This window comes from Macaca mulatta, chromosome 15 (genome assembly GCF_049350105.2).
Source record: "Macaca mulatta isolate MMU2019108-1 chromosome 15, T2T-MMU8v2.0, whole genome shotgun sequence".
NCBI lineage: Eukaryota > Metazoa > Chordata > Mammalia > Primates > Cercopithecidae > Macaca > Macaca mulatta.
In genome coordinates this window covers 127,977,266-127,996,873 of record NC_133420.1, presented here as the reverse complement: position 1 = coordinate 127,996,873, position 19,608 = coordinate 127,977,266, and the positions used below count along the sequence as shown (strand labels likewise).

The window sequence follows — 19,608 nt, the reverse complement described above, 5'->3', positions numbered from 1 at the left end:
ACACACTCCTGAACATACTTGCGGAACCAAAAGGGGTATGCTGGAAACCAAACGGCAGGAAGAAGATGCAGACACAGGTGGAGAGTATGATTCCCAAACAGACACAGTTATTACCGCAGCAGTGAGCAGAATGGCGCGGCCACTCGGATTCCAAGGGTGCACGTTTCTGTTTGCTTCACTCATCACAGAGCGATCTGTCTACTCCTGGGGCCAGGGCCACCCAGAGATCTCAAATTTAACAAACCCTCCTATCCTGCTATCACCTCTCCAATCTCCTAACCCACCCACCTACCCCAAATTCTGCTCATCCAAATGACCGCTACCCAAGAAACCCATCTTTCCAAGCCTGAATACCATGAAGGCCAACATGCTACCGAGTCCTGGAACTGAAAGGACCGCACGCTGCTGCACTTCCAACACTGGAAAGAGCCTGCACTCTCTCGGCTGCACTCCGTTCTGACCCCTGCTCTGGCGGCAGGAACACGCCTGCCCCATTTGACAGATGAGGAAAGCGAGGCGCCCTGGCTGGCCTGAGGTCACGCAATCCGCTGGTGGGAGGAGGTGAAGCAGAGTGACCCAGTGTTCCTTCTACCAGCTCCCGGTGCCTCAGGTCTCCAGAGAGCACAGGGTGGGGTCACACGCTGTGAAGCGGCCTCCACCAGGGCACGCGCCCTCGGTGCGCAGCAGCTGCGGTACCTGGCTGATGTCGATGGGCTTATCGCGGCTGCCGGTTTGCACCAGGAGTTTGTAGGCAAGGACTCCATCGTCTGATCCGTTCTTGTAATTGTTCGGCATGATCTTCCCGGTTTCCCAGTCACTGTCAAATGCATCCTGAAGTCCTAGAAACGGCAAACGATTGTGAGGCGTTATAACTCGCAGCCGGAAGGACAGCGGGGCGGGCGGAGGAGGGAGGCGAGGAGAGCGAGCAGGGCAGGGGCTCTCAGGCGCCCGTCAGAAACACGCCCTCTGTTCCACACCCACTTTGACTGACAGCACTGGACTTTCATGAATGAACCGCAGCCACTGCTGAAAACGGGGAAGGAGATGATCTGTTTCTGTGAAACAAACACTCCTATTTTACCTTAAGGAAAACCGCTCTCCTCCTTTCGCCCCGTGACAATTACAAACGGCGGCAGGAGCGCGGCGGAAACATACCCACCAGGGTCGTTCCCCGCTTCGTGCCACTCGGGGTGCTAAGTCACGGGTTCTTCAGCACACCCAGAAATTCCACGCGGAGGGGAAAAGCATCCTCCAACTCCCAACTTCAAACAGCAGCTCAGCTGCTTCTGGAGCCCAGGGTGAGCGAACACGATTCTGTCAATTTGTTCCATCTGTTCGGCTTGTGGAGCTAACACAAGCTGTGGGATCCGCTGCCAGGTTGTGTAAAGATCACAGCCAACACCTATTCACTCTCGACTGCTCTCTTCCTCTCTGCCACCCTTCCCCGGGAGAGGGGGTGGAGAAGGAAGGGAAGGCGCTCATGTGCGTGCAGGGAAATACCTCACAGGGTAAATTTGGATCCGATTGAGAACAGGAAGCCACAGGCCAATACAAGGAGGCTCTGTGAGAACAGATGACAAACCACAAGCCGGGGAGGGGAGGAAAGAGCTTTCTGGGCCTGGGGGATGGGCGAGCCCGCCAGTCCACCACACACAGCTGCACTTGGCCTCGGTAATCAAAACCATCATTACAGACCTGACGGTTTGGCTGCAGCTGTAAAGAGATAAGCGTGTTGGAAGAGAAAACAGGGCCCCGGTGACTCGGCCTTAGGGTCTGAGCGCTGGCTGGTGCGCACGCTCTCCGGGACACCCCCACCCCCTCACCCACCCCTGCCCCTCCCAGCCACCTCCCAAGTAGAACTCCCAACCCCAGCAGCTCAGGAAACCACAGCTTTTGAACAAGCTGTACATGTATGGGTTGGACACGGCTAGTAAGAAGGGAGAAGGGTTTATTTCATTTCAGGACATGCCTTGGATGACTTCAAAGGCTTCAAAAAAAAATCTGGTTGCGTTAGTGCTCAGAATGGTTAAGCTCTTGGGGTCTGAAGTGGGGGGAGGAGGGGGAGCACAGGCCCCCTTCCGTCTCTCTGAGAAGTGAAACCCTCCTTCTGACACGACTGGCTAGAGGAACAATTTGGGGATGACAGTAACGAAAGGAGGCCATGTCGGGTTGAGCGTGGAGGGGAGACGGGACAGGAGACCACCGGGTGGGCCGCGTACCTCTCAGACACACGGTTTTCATAGGGAGGCATGCACACACACAGCACCGAGCAGATGTTATGTTATTACTGAAAGCCCTTTCTTCCTGCTTTTGAAAAAAAAGTGAACAGGAGAAGAAAAATTACTGCTCCTCCTTTCCCCTCAAAAAGGGAGACCTCATCTGTTTTCCTCGCCGTAACAGTTTTCATGACCTCACAGCGCGTCCTGGGCTTTAAGCCCCTCTCCCTTAACTGGCTAATCCTGAAGACAGGCAAACGCTTGGTGAGTGTGGGGCAGCGCTGGGCATCACAGCAACCAAGGGACAGCCCCGTTACAGTTAGTCACTCCAGCTTCACACATGGAGGAACTGAGGCTTGGAGAGGGGAGCCCGGAGAAGGCCACGCAGCAGGTGAGCGTTGGACGGAACTCAAACCCAGGCAGCAAGTCAGCAGAGGCAGACGGAGCCACTCACTGGCCTACAGTGCCGGGACACACTGTGGTACCCAAAGATGTGTCAAAGGCAGGAGTAAGACAAGCAGATTCAACTCCAGCATCAACAACATCTGGTGGCAAACAGGGTCCCCAAAATCTGAGGGCGGTTTTACGATATTCACACACAAAGACTTCTGGGACACCCGAGGGTGAAACAAAGGAAGAAAGAACCTATTTGGGGAAGTCAGCCTTGTTGGAAACTGGATTCAACTCAGAATCTACACTGCTGGTCCCTTAGGTGCCATTCACTGTACCAGGGGTTCAAAGATGAATACGAAACAGTGATCGACTTTATGGAACAGTTAAGTTCTTTCCCCATTACTACAGTATTTTCTGATGAATCACCAAAAAGCTCAAGTAACAATGGGCTGGCCTAAGCACATGTACAAGGTACGACCCTGGACACAAAACAAGGGATAAGGTTGGGTTTCCACTGCCCCTTATCCAGTGCTTCATATTCTAACGCACGCACACTCTAGAAAACTGTGACATTTTACTTATTTTACAGCAAATCTTAACATGTCAGCTAGAAGTTCTCCCCTTATGAATACCTTGTGCTAGTAATTATTTTCTAGTGTAAAGTTCTGGCCTAAAGGAGTAACCCCGATTGCCCATTTTCCTTCAGCTATGGAACCCCAGAAGTAAAATGTTAATCACAATTTTGTTTGCATAATCCAGTGTGAAATAAAAAGGAACACATTTGCACAAGATTTGAGGCATGATTTTGATCTGACTCCGCCTTGTTTGCATGTGTTTTAAGATGTGACATGTAGGGCAGTTTTGAAATTAACCATTATATAGTTTTAGGAGTAAAACAAATCAAAGATAAACTTTTGGAATGTTGATAAAGACCAATGAGATAACATGGTTTTAACGGGAATTCCATTAAAAACCAATGAGGCTCCCCCCATTTAAAAACCACACAAAAATGTTAGCAAGGAAAGCTGACTCAAGGCTAATTGTTTCCTTGGAGAAAATGTTCAAAGACCACATCAACCACTCAACAGGCCTGAAGAACGTGTAGGCAGCAAAGGGCTCCCGGGTCTGGTCATTCTGTGTTGAGTGCTCTAGTGGACCCTGTAAGAGTCAGTCATGGAGTCCCAGGGCTGCCTGGGACCCTGACTGCTCAGCAGCAATGGATCTCACTTGGTCTAGGTGTATGCCGTTCACATAGCAATCAAAACATGATTCCAATGCACCTTAAAAAAGAAATCTCAAGTCCAGCTGCTTTACATCTATAAAGGAAGAAATGTATAGAGATGATCTACAATGCTCTATAAAAAGGTTAACCCCCTGCACGGCCTTAAGACAATCCCCCTTTACCCCCTTCCCAATCCTTGCCTAGCATGCCACACTGAGCCTCCAGAGCAGTGGCCAAAGACACTGAAATACCCTCTACAGTAACCCTCCTCTGCTCAGAGACTGGCAGGGCACAGCAGATCTCTTTGTTATCTGTGGCAAGTTATTTGCATGTCTTTGGTCAATGCAGGGAAAATGAAAAGCAGGGACTCTCTCCACTGTCTCTCTTTTAACTCATTATCCCGAAAACCATTGCTTTCTAAACTAAATGTGAAAAATAAAGCTTGGAACAAATTCACGTTTGTCTCAGGAGGCTGTTAATAGATAATAATCATGGCATGTTCTCTTTACCTTCCTCCAAAAGGAAAGTCAAACTGGGTATACATGTAGGCAGAAAGTTCTGGTAAACACAAGTCAAGGCCAGAAGCTAGCTGTATGGAACCTCCACCAACCTCAAGTTGTTGACCATTTCCGGCAAACTCTCAGGGAAACTGGCTGCCGAGTCTCTACGTACAAGTGTATTCACTTCAGACCAAAAAAGGCACTTACATCTGGGTTTAAACAAGCCTAATTAAGTGGGAAATTAAGACAATCATTCGGATTAATCTAAGCCAAAAAATGTTGGGGACCATAATGATTTGGTACTCCAGTAAAAGCGTTTTTGCTTGAATTGGGTGGATAATTATCCTGATTCTCTACTTGGCTTTGCATGTGTCAACGCAGAATAAATGAACAGATGTTCTTGGAATCACTGCATACATTTCTATGCAGTTGGTCAGGAGAAAATTTAGACTTTTTTTTCCCCTCCAGCTGATGAATATTTCCTAGAAACATTTCTAAGAGCAAAGAAACCAATAAAGGCACTTTATTATTTATTTATTTTTTGAGATGGAGTCTTGCTCTTGTCGCCCAGGCTGGAGTGCAATGGTGCAATCTAGGCTCACTGCAACCTCCACCTCCCAGGTTCAAGTGATTCTCCTGCCTCAGTCTCCTGAGCAGCTGGGATTACAGGCACCCACCACCACGCCCAGCTAATTTTTGTATTTTTAGTAGAGATGGGGTTTCACCATGTTGGCCGGGCTGGTCTCGAACTCCTGACCTCAGGTGATCTGCCCACCTTGGCATCCCAAAGTGCTGGGATTTACAGGTGTGAGCCACTGCACCCCACGAAGAAGGGCATTTTAAAGCAGAATTTGATTATTTATAAAATAGTGTGAAATGTGATTAAACATTTATAACTTTACTTCATGTACCAAATCACGAAATGGTCAAAATGAACCCAGCCGTAAAGTATGGAGCCTGGGTAACAGTGTGCAGGTTCGTCAGCTGTAACAAATGCAGCCCCTGCTGCAGGACGTTTATAGTGGGGGGCTGTGTATGGGTGAGGAAGGAGGACATGGGCCATCTCGGCACCTTCTGCTCAATTTTCCTGAAAACCTGAAACTGCTCTAAAAACAAAGTCAATTAGAAATAGACAAATAACTTCTTAAAGGATGGTCAAAATACGGAGTTTAAGACTATGTCCACTGCTTATCTAGCATCTCCTGGTACAGTAAGCTATAATTTGGCAATCAGTCTGGAAATCCCAGCCACACTTTGATTTCATGTGGTCACCAAACTAGCCACCATCTATCCAAGAGGAAAGCACCAGAAGCCTCAGCTCCACCTGTTACATGCTCCCCTTTTCCTAACGTGCATCTGTACCTTCCCACAGAAGCTCGTCTGAATTATCTGCATCATTTTACAGGGAAAACCCAGAGCTGGGAGGCTGCTGCAGAAACAGTCCAGGTAAGACTCTTGAGCAACTCTTACAAGTCCATGAAACACGTCAGTGTTACATTCTAATCTAACACTTTCATAATCAGGACAAAGGAACCTGTTGAAGCTGAACATGCAAAAGAGCAAAAGGACGAAAGCCCTCCCACGGCCTTACCTTGAAGCCAGTCTCTGAAGTAGTGCAGCCACATTTTGGGAAGCTGTTTGTTTTCTTCCAACATGACATACTTCACGTTACTGAAACTCCTGTGAAGGTCGTAAAGTAAGTGCTGGATATTCGGGTAGTCTGCTTTCTGGGTGACTATATACATGTTGTAGAAAGAAAAGTATTTGAACTGTGCAGCAATAAAGTCATATTCTCTGGTTTCCCGAGGTACAATGTCCGTAAGGTCCAGCCCGTCTCTCACTCGGGTAGTCCCATAAAGGCTGACCCCCAGCAAGCCCAGAAAAAGGAAGATCACCACCACCTGGAACAGAAGAGGTACAAGGTCAGACAGATCCCAGGGAGCACCACTGACTCTGCCTGGACAAAGAGAAGCTGTCTAGTTAATACCTTGTTTGCACCACCACACTTGACCTGATTTAGCTTGTAGGGGTTGTTCTCCCATAGAAAAAGTATAAAATCACAGTAATCGCATTTTTGTTATTCATATATATATATATATATTTGTGTGTGTGTGTGTGTGTGTGAGACAGATAGAGTCTTGTGTTGCCCAGGCTAGAGTGCAGTGGTGCCATCTCGGCTCACTGTAACCTCCACCTCCCAGGTTCAAGCAATTCTCGTGCCTCAGCCTCCTGAGTAGCTGAGATTACAGGTGTGCACTACCATGCCTGGCTATTTTTTTTTTGTATTTTTAGTAGAGATGTGGATTCACCATGTTGGCCAGGCTGGTCTTGAACTCCTGACCTCAGGTGATCCACCTGTCTCGGCCTCCCAAAGTGCTGGGATTGCAGGCGTGAGCCACCACGCCCAGCCTTGTTTTGTTATTTATCTGAGTTGGGATCTCACTCTGTTTCCCAGGATGGAGTGCAGTGGCATGATCAGGGTTCACTGTTGCCTCCAACTCCTGGGCTCAAGTGATCCTCCTGTCTCAGCTGCCCAAGTAGCTAGGACTACAGGTACACAGCACCATGCCTTTTTTTTTTCTCTCTCTCTCTTTTGAGACAGGGTCTTACTCTCTCACCCAGGCTGGAATGAAGTGGTGCCATCAGGGTTCACTGTAGCCTTGAATCCCCGGGCTCAGTGATCTTCCCACCTCAGCCTCCTAAGCAGCTGGGACTATAGGCACAGCACCATGCCCTGGCAATTTTTTGTAGAGATGGAGTTTCACCACGTTGCCTGGGCTGGTCTCGAACTCCTGGGTTCAAGCAATCCGCTGGCCTTGGCCTCCGAGAATGCTGGGATTAGGGGCGTGAGCCACACCTGTCCCTGGCTAATTTTTAAAATATTTTGTAAAGACAGGGTCGTCCTTTGTTGCCCAAGGCTGTTCTTGAACTCCTGGCTCAAGCAATCCTCCCACCTCAGCCTCCCAAAGCGCTGGGATAACAGGCATGAGCCACCGCACCTGGCAATAATCACATTTTTAAACAACCTCATTCATAAAAAGATTCGCTGCATGGTGGTTCACTCCCACGGAAGATAACCTCATTAAAATGGCCCTGTGCTCTAAAAGCGTTGACTTTTGGAGGACTGAAATATATCATACTTATATGAATTTTTTTAAGGAAAAAGAAGAAAAGTAGAAGCAATCTGATGAGCTCCAAAGGTTCTGTTATTTTTTTGAAGACAGGAAGAGTCTTAAGTTGTGGTAGATTACCTTGGCTTTTGGTTTCAAGAGGAAAGGAGCATAGTGCTTCTCAGCAAAAGATGAGAGCGTCCACTTGGTACAGGGGGGCTCGAGGCAGTGGAGGCTGGAGTCGGAGAACTGGGAGAGCAGGTCCCTTGTGGAGCTGGTGCTCTCCGGGCTCTGGCAGCTGAGGGTGTCCTGCGTCACGGTGACGGGCTGCACGGAGATCTCGGAGCGCGGCTCGGCGGTGGTGTAGTACACGTGTGTGTGGGGGTCGTACTCCGTGCGGAGCTGGACAGTGGACTGCATGGTAATCTGCGTTTCATGGGCAAAGCTGTGGCTGCTGTAGGGGGGTGGGGGGCTGTAGCGGGTATTGTCGCGCGTGTCGGTGTAGGCCTGAGGTTCAACCTGAATCACTCTGCTGACGCAGGGGCTGAAAGGAGGGAAGCACGATGCAATGTTATGCTGAAAGAGGGTAATGGTGCTTTCATTCTGCCATTTTCACTGCGGACGGGGAACCCATTTTACACAGCCCTGACTTGGGAAGAGAAACGTTACACTGCTGAGCTCCAGAAACATGGCCTGGCTGATAACATCATTGCCTGGTGAACTAGATAAAAGTCAGTCTGAGGAGGCCACGTGGAGAACTGATCCTAAATTTGCCTTCCAAAAGCAAGTTCCATCATGACCAATCCTTCAAAGCATAATTCCAAACAAAATCAAACCACCAAAGGACTACACATCTTCTAGAGGGTGGTCTTCAATCTTGTTCTGCTCTAACGCGGAGATATGAAGCGCTCCCACAATTGGCAACATCAGTTCATGATGGGCAAAGGGGTCATCGGTACCAGCATCCCGAGGGCTGTGAGACTGTTCAGCTGGGGCAGGGGAGAAGGAAGCCCAGGAGACTCTGATGCCCCCCTAGGGAGGCAGCCTCTGTCCAATCTCTCCCCTGTATCCTCCACGCCAGCACAAACCCTGTCACCACATGCCTAAGTCCACAGCTGAAAGAGTTCTCTCACTGCACAATTCTGCACCCAACCAAAAGGCCACAGCGGTCTGAAAACGTACCTTGTAAAACAGCAGAAAATATCCAGTCTCCTGTCCTCGCGTCGATATAAATCCATGCTGAGAATGGCAGGAAAGATGAGCAGAACCATGGCAAAATTGAACACCACTACTACCGCCGCCTGGGAACAGGGAAGAAATTCAGAGGTCACCAACACGCCTCCGCCCACTCAGAGGTCACCAACACGCCTCCGCCCACTCAGAGGTCACCAACACGCCTCCGCCCACTCAGAGGTCACCAACACGCCTCCGCCCACTCAGAGGTCACCAACACGCCCCCGCCCAGAGGTCACCAACACGCGGCCTCCGCCCAATCAGAGGTCACCAACACGCCCCCGCTCAATCAGAGGTCACCAACACGCCTCCGCCCAGTCAGGGGTCACCAACACGCCTCCACCCAGTCAGAGGTCACCAACACGCGGCCTCCGCCCAGTCAGGGGTCACCAACACGCGGCCTCCGCCCAGTCAGGGGTCACCAACACGCCCCCGCCCAATCAGAGGTCACCAACACGCCCCCGCCCAGAGGTCACCAACATGCGGCCTCCGCCCAATCAGAGGTCACCAACACGCCCCCGCCCAATCAGAGGTCACCAACACGCCCCCGCCCAATCAGAGGTCACCAACACGCCTCCGCCCAGTCAGAGGTCACCAACACGCGGCCTCCGCCCAGTCAGGGGTCACCAACACGCGGCCTCCGCCCAATCAGGGGTCACCAACACGCCCCCGCCCAGAGGTCACCAACACGCCCCCGCCCAATCAGAGGTCACCAACACGCCTCCGCCCAGTCAGAGGTCACCAACACCCCTCCGCCCACTCAGAGGTCACCAACACGCCTCCGCCCACTCAGAGGTCACCAACACGCCTCCGCCCAGTCAGGGGTCACCAACACGCCTCCACCCAGTCAGAGGTCACCAACACGCGGCCTCCGCCCAGTCAGGGGTCACCAACACGCGGCCTCCGCCCAGTCAGGGGTCACCAACACGCCCCCGCCCAATCAGAGGTCACCAACACGCCCCCGCCCAGAGGTCACCAACACGCGGCCTCCGCCCAATCAGAGGTCACCAACACGCCCCCGCCCAGTCAGAGGTCACCAACACGCCCCCGCCCAGTCAGAGGTCACCAACACGCCCCCGCCCAATCAGAGGTCACCAACACCCCTCCGCCCAATCAGAGGTCACCAACACGCCTCCGCCCACTCAGAGGTCACCAACACGTGGCCTCCGCCCACTCAGAGGTCACCAACACGCCTCCGCCCACTCAGAGGTCACCAACACGCCTCCGCCCAGTCAGGGGTCACCAACACGCGGCCTCCGCCCAATCAGTGGTCACCAACACGCGGCCTCCGCCCAATCAGTGGTCACCAACACGCGGCCTCCGCCCAATCAGTGGTCACCAACACGCGGCCTCCGCCCAGTCAGGGGTCACCAACACGCGGCCTCCGCCCAGTCAGAGGTCACCAACACGCCCCCGCCCAGAGGTCACCAACACGCCCCCGCCCAGTCAGAGGTCACCAACACGCCCCCGCCCAGTCAGAGGTCACCAACACCCCTCCGCCCAGAGGTCACCAACACGCCTCCGCCCACTCAGAGGTCACCAACACGCGGCCTCCGCCCAGAGGTCACCAACATGCCCCCGCCCAGTCAGGGGTCACCAGTACCCCTCCGCCCAGTCAGGGGTCACCAACACGCCTCCGCCCAGTCAGGGGTCACCAGTACCCCGCCGCCCAGTCAGGGGTCACCAACACCCCGCCGCCCAGTCAGGGGTCACCAACACCCCGCCGCCCAATCAAGAGGTCACCAACACCCCGCCGCCCAATCAAGAGGTCACCAACACCCCGCCGCCCAATCAGAGGTCACCAATACCCCGCCGCCCAATCAGAGGTCACCAATACCCCGCCGCCCAATCAGAGGTCACTAATACCCCGCCGCCCAATCAGAGGTCACCAATACCCCGCCGCCCAATCAGAGGTCACCAATACCCCTCCGCCCAATCAGAGGTCACCAATACCCCTCCGCCCAATCAGAGGACCGCTTCGAAAATAAAGATGCTTTTAAACAGTATTTTTCTTTCCCTTTCCTCTTGACGTGTTTGAAACTATGACAGATGTTAAGAGGTTCTTTTGCTACATCATCAAGAGCCGATGTGACAAGCATAGTCTTGACTATTTCTGGGCCTTTCTATCTCTAATAATTCCATGAACCGGAAAGGCACACCTGGGAACTAAACTACTAACGTGTTGCGGTAACCTAACCAAACCGAATCCACAAAGGCGGAACAGAGAGCACGCTCCAGACAGAATGTAAAACAAACAGAAGCATTTCCCTTCCAGAATGCTTCCAAGAGGTCACGCGACCCTGATTTTACAGTTAAACATTTTTATATAAAGTGGATCGAGTATATCAAAATGTCCCCCTTTAAAACAGGAAATACCATTTCGCACGTGTCCCCTGAGGTTTTCATAGGCAAATTCCAAACAGCCTCTGGAGTAGCCAGTGGGGTGTGAGAGCAAGAAACAGAGAAGGCCAAGGAAAGTTAAGCAGAAAGAAATTCCTGTGTGTGATTATAGTAGGCAGAAAGATTCAAAAGTCACTCTATAACCTAGAATAAACACAGGGCTAGATTCTGCAGTGTGTTGGCAATCTCCTGCTGACCTAGTAAATATTACAAAATTGGGCTGTTAATAGAGGAAGCCAACAGAGGCCAGTGGAAAGTCGACCTAGCTTGGAAGGGCACGGCAGAAGGGGCACCACAGAGAAACGCACTGGCGACGCTGAGGAGCCAGGACATTGACAGACATGGCTTTGAAAATAAAAAACGAGGCCAGGCACGGTGGCTCACGCCTGTTATCCCAACACTTTGGGAGGCCGAGGCGGGTGGATCATGAGGTCAGGAGATCGAGACCATCCCCACTAACATGGTGAAACCCCGTCTCTACTAAAACACACACACAAAAATTAGCTGAGCGTGGTGGCGGGCGCCTGTAGTCCCAGCTAGTCGGGGGGCTGAGGCAGGAGAATCACTTGAACCTGGGAGGTAGATGTTGCAGTGAGCCAAGATTGCACCACCGCACTCCAGCCTGGGTGACAGAGCGAGACTCTGTCTCAAAAAAAAAAAAAAAAAAAAAAAGAAAATAAAAAACGAGGCTTCTCAAAAGAACTGCTTAGTTCACAAACCTCAAATTGATAAATGTCCTAGGGTAAGGAAAGAACACCTGGCTGTAACTGGCACCTAACACAATTGAGGGAGAACTCCCACAAAGGGCTTTGGATGGGAATTGTGAGTTTATGCTCAACGTAAACCAGCAAGCCTGAGTTCTGGAGAGATGTCTCCTAATAATTAATTCCCTGTCAAGAGTCTTCTAAAAACGACCTAACCTCTTTCTTCTTGGTCTATCTTGAAAATCCTTCATCAATTGAAAAATATGAAGCGTGTTAGCTTACCACTCTCATGTATGTAAGACCTGTCGGATAGGCCTACACAAATAAGCTCATCACCACTGTGACAGGAGAATTCACCTGAGAGAGAGATCTTTTAAAAAGAAAAATCCAGTACTGTGCTGGGTGCTGAAGACACAAAGATAAGAAAAATCCTACTCTCAATTCTCACAGAGCAAGACCTATACGCAAATGACAATCCCAAATGATGGATGGCCTCATAAAGGCAGGTGCCAGGCTGCAGAACAGCTCAGTGGGGTGTAGGGGTGATCAGTCAAGGCAGGCTTTCTGGGAGAGGCCTCAGCAGGGTTTAGAGGATGATAAAGAGGGCCGGGCACGGTGGCTCACGCCTGTAATCCCAGCACTTTGGGAGGTCAAGGCAGGAGGATCACTTGAGGTTGGAGTTTGAGACCAGCCTGACCAACATGGAGAAACCCCCATCTCTACTAAAAATACAAAGTTAGCCAGGCGTGGTGGCGCGTGCCTAAAATCCCAGTTACTCGGGCAGCTGAGGCAGAAGAATCGCTTGAACCCAGGAGGTGGAGGTTGTGGTGAGCCGAGATCGCACCACTGCACTCCAGCCTGGGCAACAAGAGTGAGGCTCCACCTCAAAAAAATAAAAAATAAAAACAAAAAAAGAAAAAGAAAAGAAAAGAAAAGAAAAAGAGGTCAGTCAGGAGCAGGGGAATGGTAGGTGCTCCCTGTGAAGAAAACACAGACTGTGCAAGAGGAGACACCTGGCTCAGGCACCTCAGTACGGCTGGGGTTTGAGATTCACTTTGGGGAAGAGAAAGGAGACGCTATGAAGATCAGGTCATTCATGCCTGATTCACAGCAAGCAGGGGGTGCTCACTGCTGTTGACAGTATTACCTGATAACGTCCCCCAAGTGCAGTCAAGTCACCTGCCTGAGGTTATCCAGTAAATCAGATCAAAGCCCCCGGCCCAGCTGAGAACCAGGAGTTTTGTGAGATCTGGTCCCTTACTGAGAGGATGTCTGTGGACGGGGTTAGGATCCATGACCGTGAGACAGCAGGAGATGGCAAGAACAGGTAGGATTCTAACGGAGATCTTCCAGGAGCATGTAATCCTGGGGCCCGAATCCTTTTAGCTTTTACAATCAGTCATGTTTAGAATTGAGGAGTGGAATGTAGAGAAGAGACCCTGGGCATCCCGGTTTGGACAGGTGTTCATGAGGATGAGGAGAGCAGAGGTTTGTGACACAGGGAGCCCCACGGGCGCAGGGATGGGCACCTGCCAGCCACACCCACCACCACAGAGGTTGGGCAGCTTCTCGGCTACCAGGCCTCATCGGTCAGAGAAGCCTGCTGCTGGGCACCTTGCTCCGTGTCCGTGACGGAAGTTAAGGGATGAGAGAAGAACCCCAAGCGGCGTCCCATCTAACTGACTTTCTCATAACCTACTACATGTGGGGGAGTATTTTCTCAACGCCAGGTTCCCAGATTGACACCAAAATAGTAAAATAACCAGCAAGGGCTGCTCAGAAAGCAAAAAGGGTTGTCGCAAAGGCAAGAGAGTGTAAGTAAACCAGAGGAGATGATGGGGGTGATATTGTAACTGTGAATCAATTCTAGTTATTGTGCTCATAGGAAATGGCCCATCCCCTCAAAGCAGCTAAGGCTGGGACATGTGCAGAGAAGGTTCCAGTCGAACCCTCCTAGACCAGATAGAACAAGGGGTTCTGTTCTGCGAGTTTTCATTGAAGAATAAACACTACTGGGCTACCAGCAAGCCCTAGTTTTAATTACAAAGAATTACAGCTGGTGCCAGTGATTCCTGGTGTAGAGGTGGCATTTAGGCAGATAGATAAAGGCTGATGAGGTTTAAGACAGTTTCTTTGTGGAAAAAAATATCTAATTATTTGGTCAGTCTACAAAATTGGAGTTTTATATGGAAAATTCTGAAGGTAACGCAGGTTTACTATTGGACAGAACCACCTTGAGTCACTCCCTTTTGAAGTTTAATTTGTGGCATCTTGCAAATATAAACACAACTGAACACCCAGAGTCAAACCTGATACTGTTCACCAACAGAAAGAGAAGCTACATAATGCCTAAATTTGAGGGTCAATACATTTAAAACAGAACCAGAGAAAATCTTCTGATGGCCACTGCAAATACCACTGCAAGCTCGCTCTCTTCCTTGCATTTTCTTTCTTTCTTTTTTTTTTTTTTTTTTTTTTGAGACGGAGTCTTGCTCTGTCACCCAGGCTGGAGTGCAATGGCACGATCTTGGCTCACTGCAACCTCCGCCTCCTGGATTCAAGCAATTCTCCTGCCTCAGCCTTCCAAGTAGCTGGGATTACAGGCATGCACCACCATGCCCAGCTAATTTTTTATTTTCAGTAGAGACGGGGTTTCTCCATGTTGGTCAGGGAGGTCTTGAAATCCGACCTCAGGTGATCCGCCTGCCTTGGCCTCTCAAAGTGCTGGGATTACAGGTATGAGTCACCGTGCCCAGCAATCTTTTTTTTTTTTTTTTTGACAGAGAATGAACGAGTGTCACGGGGAGGCATTCTTTAATAAGATGAGGACTCTTGGAAACTATAGTTGCAATTTTCTACAGTGATACTGCGGTGGTTTGAAAGAGAAACACAAAGCCAACAGTACTCATTTTCGTCTCTGTAAGGTGCTTACCTTGGGAGAACTTAACGCACTGGATTTTCTACAAGGCTACTCCTCCTAAGGAAACCTCATGTAGCGTTTCAGACCACCACACCATAGGGTGTCGTTAAAGGACAGTCGGCCTCGATGAGCCATCAGTATGTACTGAGAGAGCAGAGGAGAGAATGAGAGAGAAAAGAAGAAAAGAAGGAGTGTGAGCAGGTACAGAAAGACAGTGAGCAAAAAGGCAAGCAGAAAAGAAGGGGAGAGGAGAGAGAATGGGGAGACAGGGTCCCACGACTGAAAGACTCTAGAACAGTTTCTCAATACCAGCACCTGCTGCACATGAAATGAGACTGGGGTACCACAGGGTGCTGAGCAGACACACGCCTGCGCACAAAGGCATTCTACAACTTCAGCTGCGCTGCGAGTCTGGCTCACCTTTCATGCCACTGAGCAATCAGAGAGTTTCCTTGTCCTGTGCTTTGGTTCGAGCGTCAGATCTGAACATTATTCATTGATTCACTATTTTTACTTCTATGTAGATTTATAATACAAATAAACCCTGTTTTCTTTTCTTTTTGTGTTTCTTTCGGGGCTGGTGGTTATGGCCATTGGCATAGAATCTTTTATCCAACTGTGCCTCACACTAAAGACTAAGGATGCCTCGATTCCCAAACCCAGTAGGATCAGTAGTTGCCCAGGCCTCTTGGTATCTAGTGAAATGACATTCAAATACGTGATTGATTGGTTCATCGTATAAGACAAACGTAAAAGAGTAGGAAAGAGCTAAACATATTGACAAAATATAAACAGAAACCAGATGCATGACTGGTCAATTTCTCTTCCTGCTCGCATCTGCAAGAGCTCTTGGTGAGTAGCGTAAAGCTGTGTGAGTGCACTGGGCATCGTAACAGCAGGCTAAAAAGTGACACAGATGTCGTTTCCTTTAAAAACCTGGCCAGCTTGAGAATTATATATCATATCTTCACAGAGAAGAAAGGGGAAACAATCGAGGTTTTAAAATTTGAAATTAATTCACAAAACCCCAATAACATCTTGAGACATCAAAACTCCAGGCCACTCTGGGCTCCAGAAGACCATGGCACAAGCTGGTGAAGCCTCTGCTCTATCAGCCGTAGTAACTCATTTTAGGGTTCCTATGCGTTTCAAGTAGCTCAAGGGCAATGTCAGTAATTTACTCCAGGCACAGGACTACAGCTCTATCCCCATCCCAGGGAACTGTCCGTGCTTCCAATTCACAGAAGCCGAGTCTCTGATTAGAAAATATCCTGACGGCCTCTGGAGGTGACAGCCTGGTCTGGAAGGAGAGGACAAGTCCTGAGGGGCCCACGTGCTCCGCATGGGAAGTGCGAGGGACTGTGAATCTGCTTGGGCAGCCTGAGAGGGGAGCAGGGGACCAAAAGGAAAGAGAAGAGGCGACAGGAGAGACTGTGGGGGCCAACTTAGGAAAGGGAGGTGGAAAGCGAGGGCCCGCCGAGGAGCACCCTGCAGGAAATTCTCCACGGCAGCCTGGCCAGTCTGTGGTCCTGCAGTGCCGTCTGACATGCAACCTCAGCTTAAAACTGTCTTGGGTTGGGGCTGCTTTGGCAAAAGCAAAAGAAAAGGTGGCCTGTTTGGGATGAGGTGGGCAGCGGGAGAGGGGGTAAGCACAGGTACTGGGAGTGGTGTTTGAAAGCAGGGCATGGCCCAGAAGCTGGCTGCAGCACTGGTGAGCCCAGAGGGCAACACAGAGTAGCCCCAAAAGCCACGTATAAAGGACAGGGCCACTCTATAGGCAACAGGCATCTGGGCTTCACAGTGATAGGAAGGAAAGAAAAACTCCAGAAGTGCTGAGTTTTTTGGAGGGAATGTCAGGGTTATAAGCTTAAAGAAGCATCCACCCAGTTAAACAAAGCCTCAAACACAGACATTTCTATTTCACTTCATAAGTAACTGAAGTGCCTTAGCAGAGACCGCAGACATGGGATGCTGGAAGTCAGTGCCCCGCTCAGGATCACCGTAGCCTTCATCACCAGAAGCTCACCTGGAGGGAGAACGCCCGCAGAGCGGGAATCGGGATTAACGCGGCCATGAAGAAGGCTGTGACGTTGCTGATGGACGTGAGGGCCACGCTGGCTCCTGTGCGCTTCAGGCACTCCCCGGTCCTGTCCTGGGAATAAGAAACCACAGTGCTGAGAGCTGCACTGGACAGGGTCCCCTTGGAGCACAGACTGTGTGAGCAGATACGTGGCAGAGTAACACAACTGTAGCTTATCATGCTGGCATTAGGGGAAGAGAAAGAGCCACCTGCCTTGCCCCCTAACACCAGCATTATCCAGTACTATCTACAGAGTCATGAATTCCTCATGGTTATTACCATCCAGAGCAGAAAGCTGCAAGATAATGACTTAACGCTTAAGTATAATTTTAAAAGGGAGTGGAGCGAGGTGATGGCTAAGTGACCGACATCTCCAGAGAAGCAAAAGCAGGCTCTGGAAAGGTATGGCAGCTGGGGGTGAAGTGTCACACTAAAATAAACACCCGTATTCCCAAAGGCACCCCAAATGCAGCTCTTGGGACGTCTCATAGCAAATACATGTCTGGAGGGTCTTCCGGCTGATTTCATTGCCTGGCAGCCAGTGGCACATCATCTGACATGGGACTGAAATCTTTACTGGGCCAGACTGAGGAAAATTAAAGGACAAATAGAAACAGGGGAAGCTGCTATGTCCCCAAAGCTCTCGTCTTTTGCTTTTGCGTTACCTCAAAGGGGATTCTTTTATTCTGTCCCGTTTCACTGAAGGCGTGGGCCAGAAGAAAAACATCATCCACACCAACACCAAGAGCAAGAAATGGCAAAACCTACCACAAAACAGAGGATGCTGGCATTAGACACGTGAGATACAATTCAGAGGATTCTAAAGCTAGTTAGGACACTGCCACCAGCGCCTGACAGCTCCCAAAGCAGAGCTTCGTGACCTCATGGTGAAGAATTCACCCGACATCCCAAAGCCTAGCAGTTTAGCTCACAGAAGAGCTTGCACGTTTTTACTTTGAAGGTCTGTGTACTATCATTTTTTTAGGCTAGTACATGAGAAGGAATCTAACTCATTTAAGCAACGATTCGCAGAGTGTGGTCCATGGACCAGCATCACTGGGAACTGCCCTGAAGTACACATTCTCAGCCCCAGCCCCAGACTTACCGAGAAACCCCGGGGGTGGGGCCTGGCAATCTGAGCTTTCACAAGCCCTGCAAGCCATGCCAATGCCCATCAGAGTTGGAGAGCCACAACCCTGGTCAATGACATACATTCCTATCCGCAAAGTGTCTCTACGAACCAGTAAGCCCAACAGACTTCCCACCCACTGCCCTCAGGGCGGACAGCATCAAGAGACAGCATCTCCCTGAGGCCAGTAGCATCCTAGTGGAAAAGGCTGCAAGACCCTTCCGGTGAGAAGGACACACAGAAGGCTGGCTGGGCCGAGCCTGGGGGACCGGGGCGTTTGTCAACGGACAGCGGATGAATGGCTCCTTTAGTACCTGAGTTGTTGCAGCGTTAAAGGAAATTCCGATCAATGAGCACAGGCCCAGTCCTGCAGCCACTGACAGTGCAACCAGCAGGACGCCAGCCAGCCCCACGGCACCCTGGGACTTGGAGCAGTCCCAGCGCAGCATGGTTAGACAGGCATAGGCGAGCTGCAAGCAGAACAATGGGGGCACAGAACAGAAGCCGAACATTAGAATGTGTCGTGATTCTAATGTTTCCCCCCACCCATCACCCCAAATCAAAAGGCAGAACCTACGAAATCCAACAACAACAAAACTTTACATCAAGGACGTCACATAAAATGATAGGAGTCAAAGGTAGGCCAACGGCAAATGGGAAACACGCTTTACACGACCACTTTTAAACCACCGTGACGCCACGCGCTCTGTCCTGGATGCACGTGGATGTTAAGAGCAGTTAAGAAGCAGGAGCGGTCATGGAAAGGTAAAGACTAAAACAACCAAACCAAACTCCAGCCCCCCAGAGCATGGCACTGAGCATTACCATGAGTAAGTAGCCGCTGGCCACGCGGATGACACTGACGTCAGAGAAGGATTTCAGGATGTCGTCCAGGGTCGTGGTGGTGAAGGAAAGCACCTTTTGAGTGGAGTTCTGTGCGACACTCTGATGAACCACCTGTGGTCACAACAGAAGGTGAAATGCCCAAATGCAATGAACGCTTCACAAGCCTCGACAGCACAGACCTCAGGTGACACAGCCCAGCCCTTCTTTTATTCTGATGCATTTTTTAAAAAGCTCTACGTGATTCCAGGGCAGGGAGGGAAGCTGAACTTGGGCTAACATTAAAGAACCCTGTTTTAGGACAAGGGCCGTGGCTAATCAGCGGCAGTGGGTGCTGCTGAGGGCCGGTGTTGCTGGAGTACACTCCGAGTGCTGTACTTACTGCAGGGCTGAGACTGCTCGTCTCTTCTCTGTAACTTCACAATTGACTTGCGGTCCCATCAGCTCCCCCCTAATCCAAAACAACCCATTCGTACGGCCCTCCTCCCCCTGTTCATTTGCTGGCCACTTTTAAAAGGTCACATGCAGCCTGGCAGAGGTCACTGCTTGGGAAACAAAGGCCAGCTCCTGTCACATGACCTGGCCAAGGGGCCTGCAGCTGTGAACAGATTCTATGCCTTGCTAATGTTTTCCAGACACCTTTGCTAACCAAGTGTTTTTTAAACACTGTTAGGTGCTTTAGTTCTGTAGTTCACAACCGGTTACTAAACATGTCTGAGGGCACCCCAATTAGAACTAGTCTCTTCGATATCATCCTAGGATTTTCAATATCAAAGAAGAGGAAAAAAGTTTTCATGCCATCAAGTTCCCGGAATTGCAACATTTTGAAAATAAAGCGAATGGAAAGAAATGTTTTAA

General features: G+C 50.3%; 1 protein-coding gene across 7 annotated transcripts in view; it reads right to left on the bottom strand.

Annotated features, from left to right (window-relative positions):
- The window catches only part of PTCH1 (patched 1), a 75,910-nt gene that overhangs the window by 17,844 nt on the left and 38,458 nt on the right, over window positions 1-19,608 (bottom strand). For all 7 annotated transcript variants that reach the window (XM_028835407.2, XM_015118103.3, XM_077966529.1 and 4 more), the window contains 8 exons: window positions 18,733-18,864; window positions 18,222-18,377; window positions 17,444-17,542; window positions 16,725-16,850; window positions 8,624-8,742; window positions 7,583-7,985; window positions 5,923-6,232; window positions 697-839 (listed from right to left, as the gene is read on the bottom strand). In XM_028835407.2, the coding sequence (XP_028691240.2) occupies window positions 697-839; window positions 5,923-6,232; window positions 7,583-7,985; window positions 8,624-8,742; window positions 16,725-16,850; window positions 17,444-17,542; window positions 18,222-18,377; window positions 18,733-18,864 (1,488 nt within the window). The remainder of the gene's footprint in view (window positions 1-696; window positions 840-5,922; window positions 6,233-7,582; window positions 7,986-8,623; window positions 8,743-16,724; window positions 16,851-17,443; window positions 17,543-18,221; window positions 18,378-18,732; window positions 18,865-19,608) is intronic.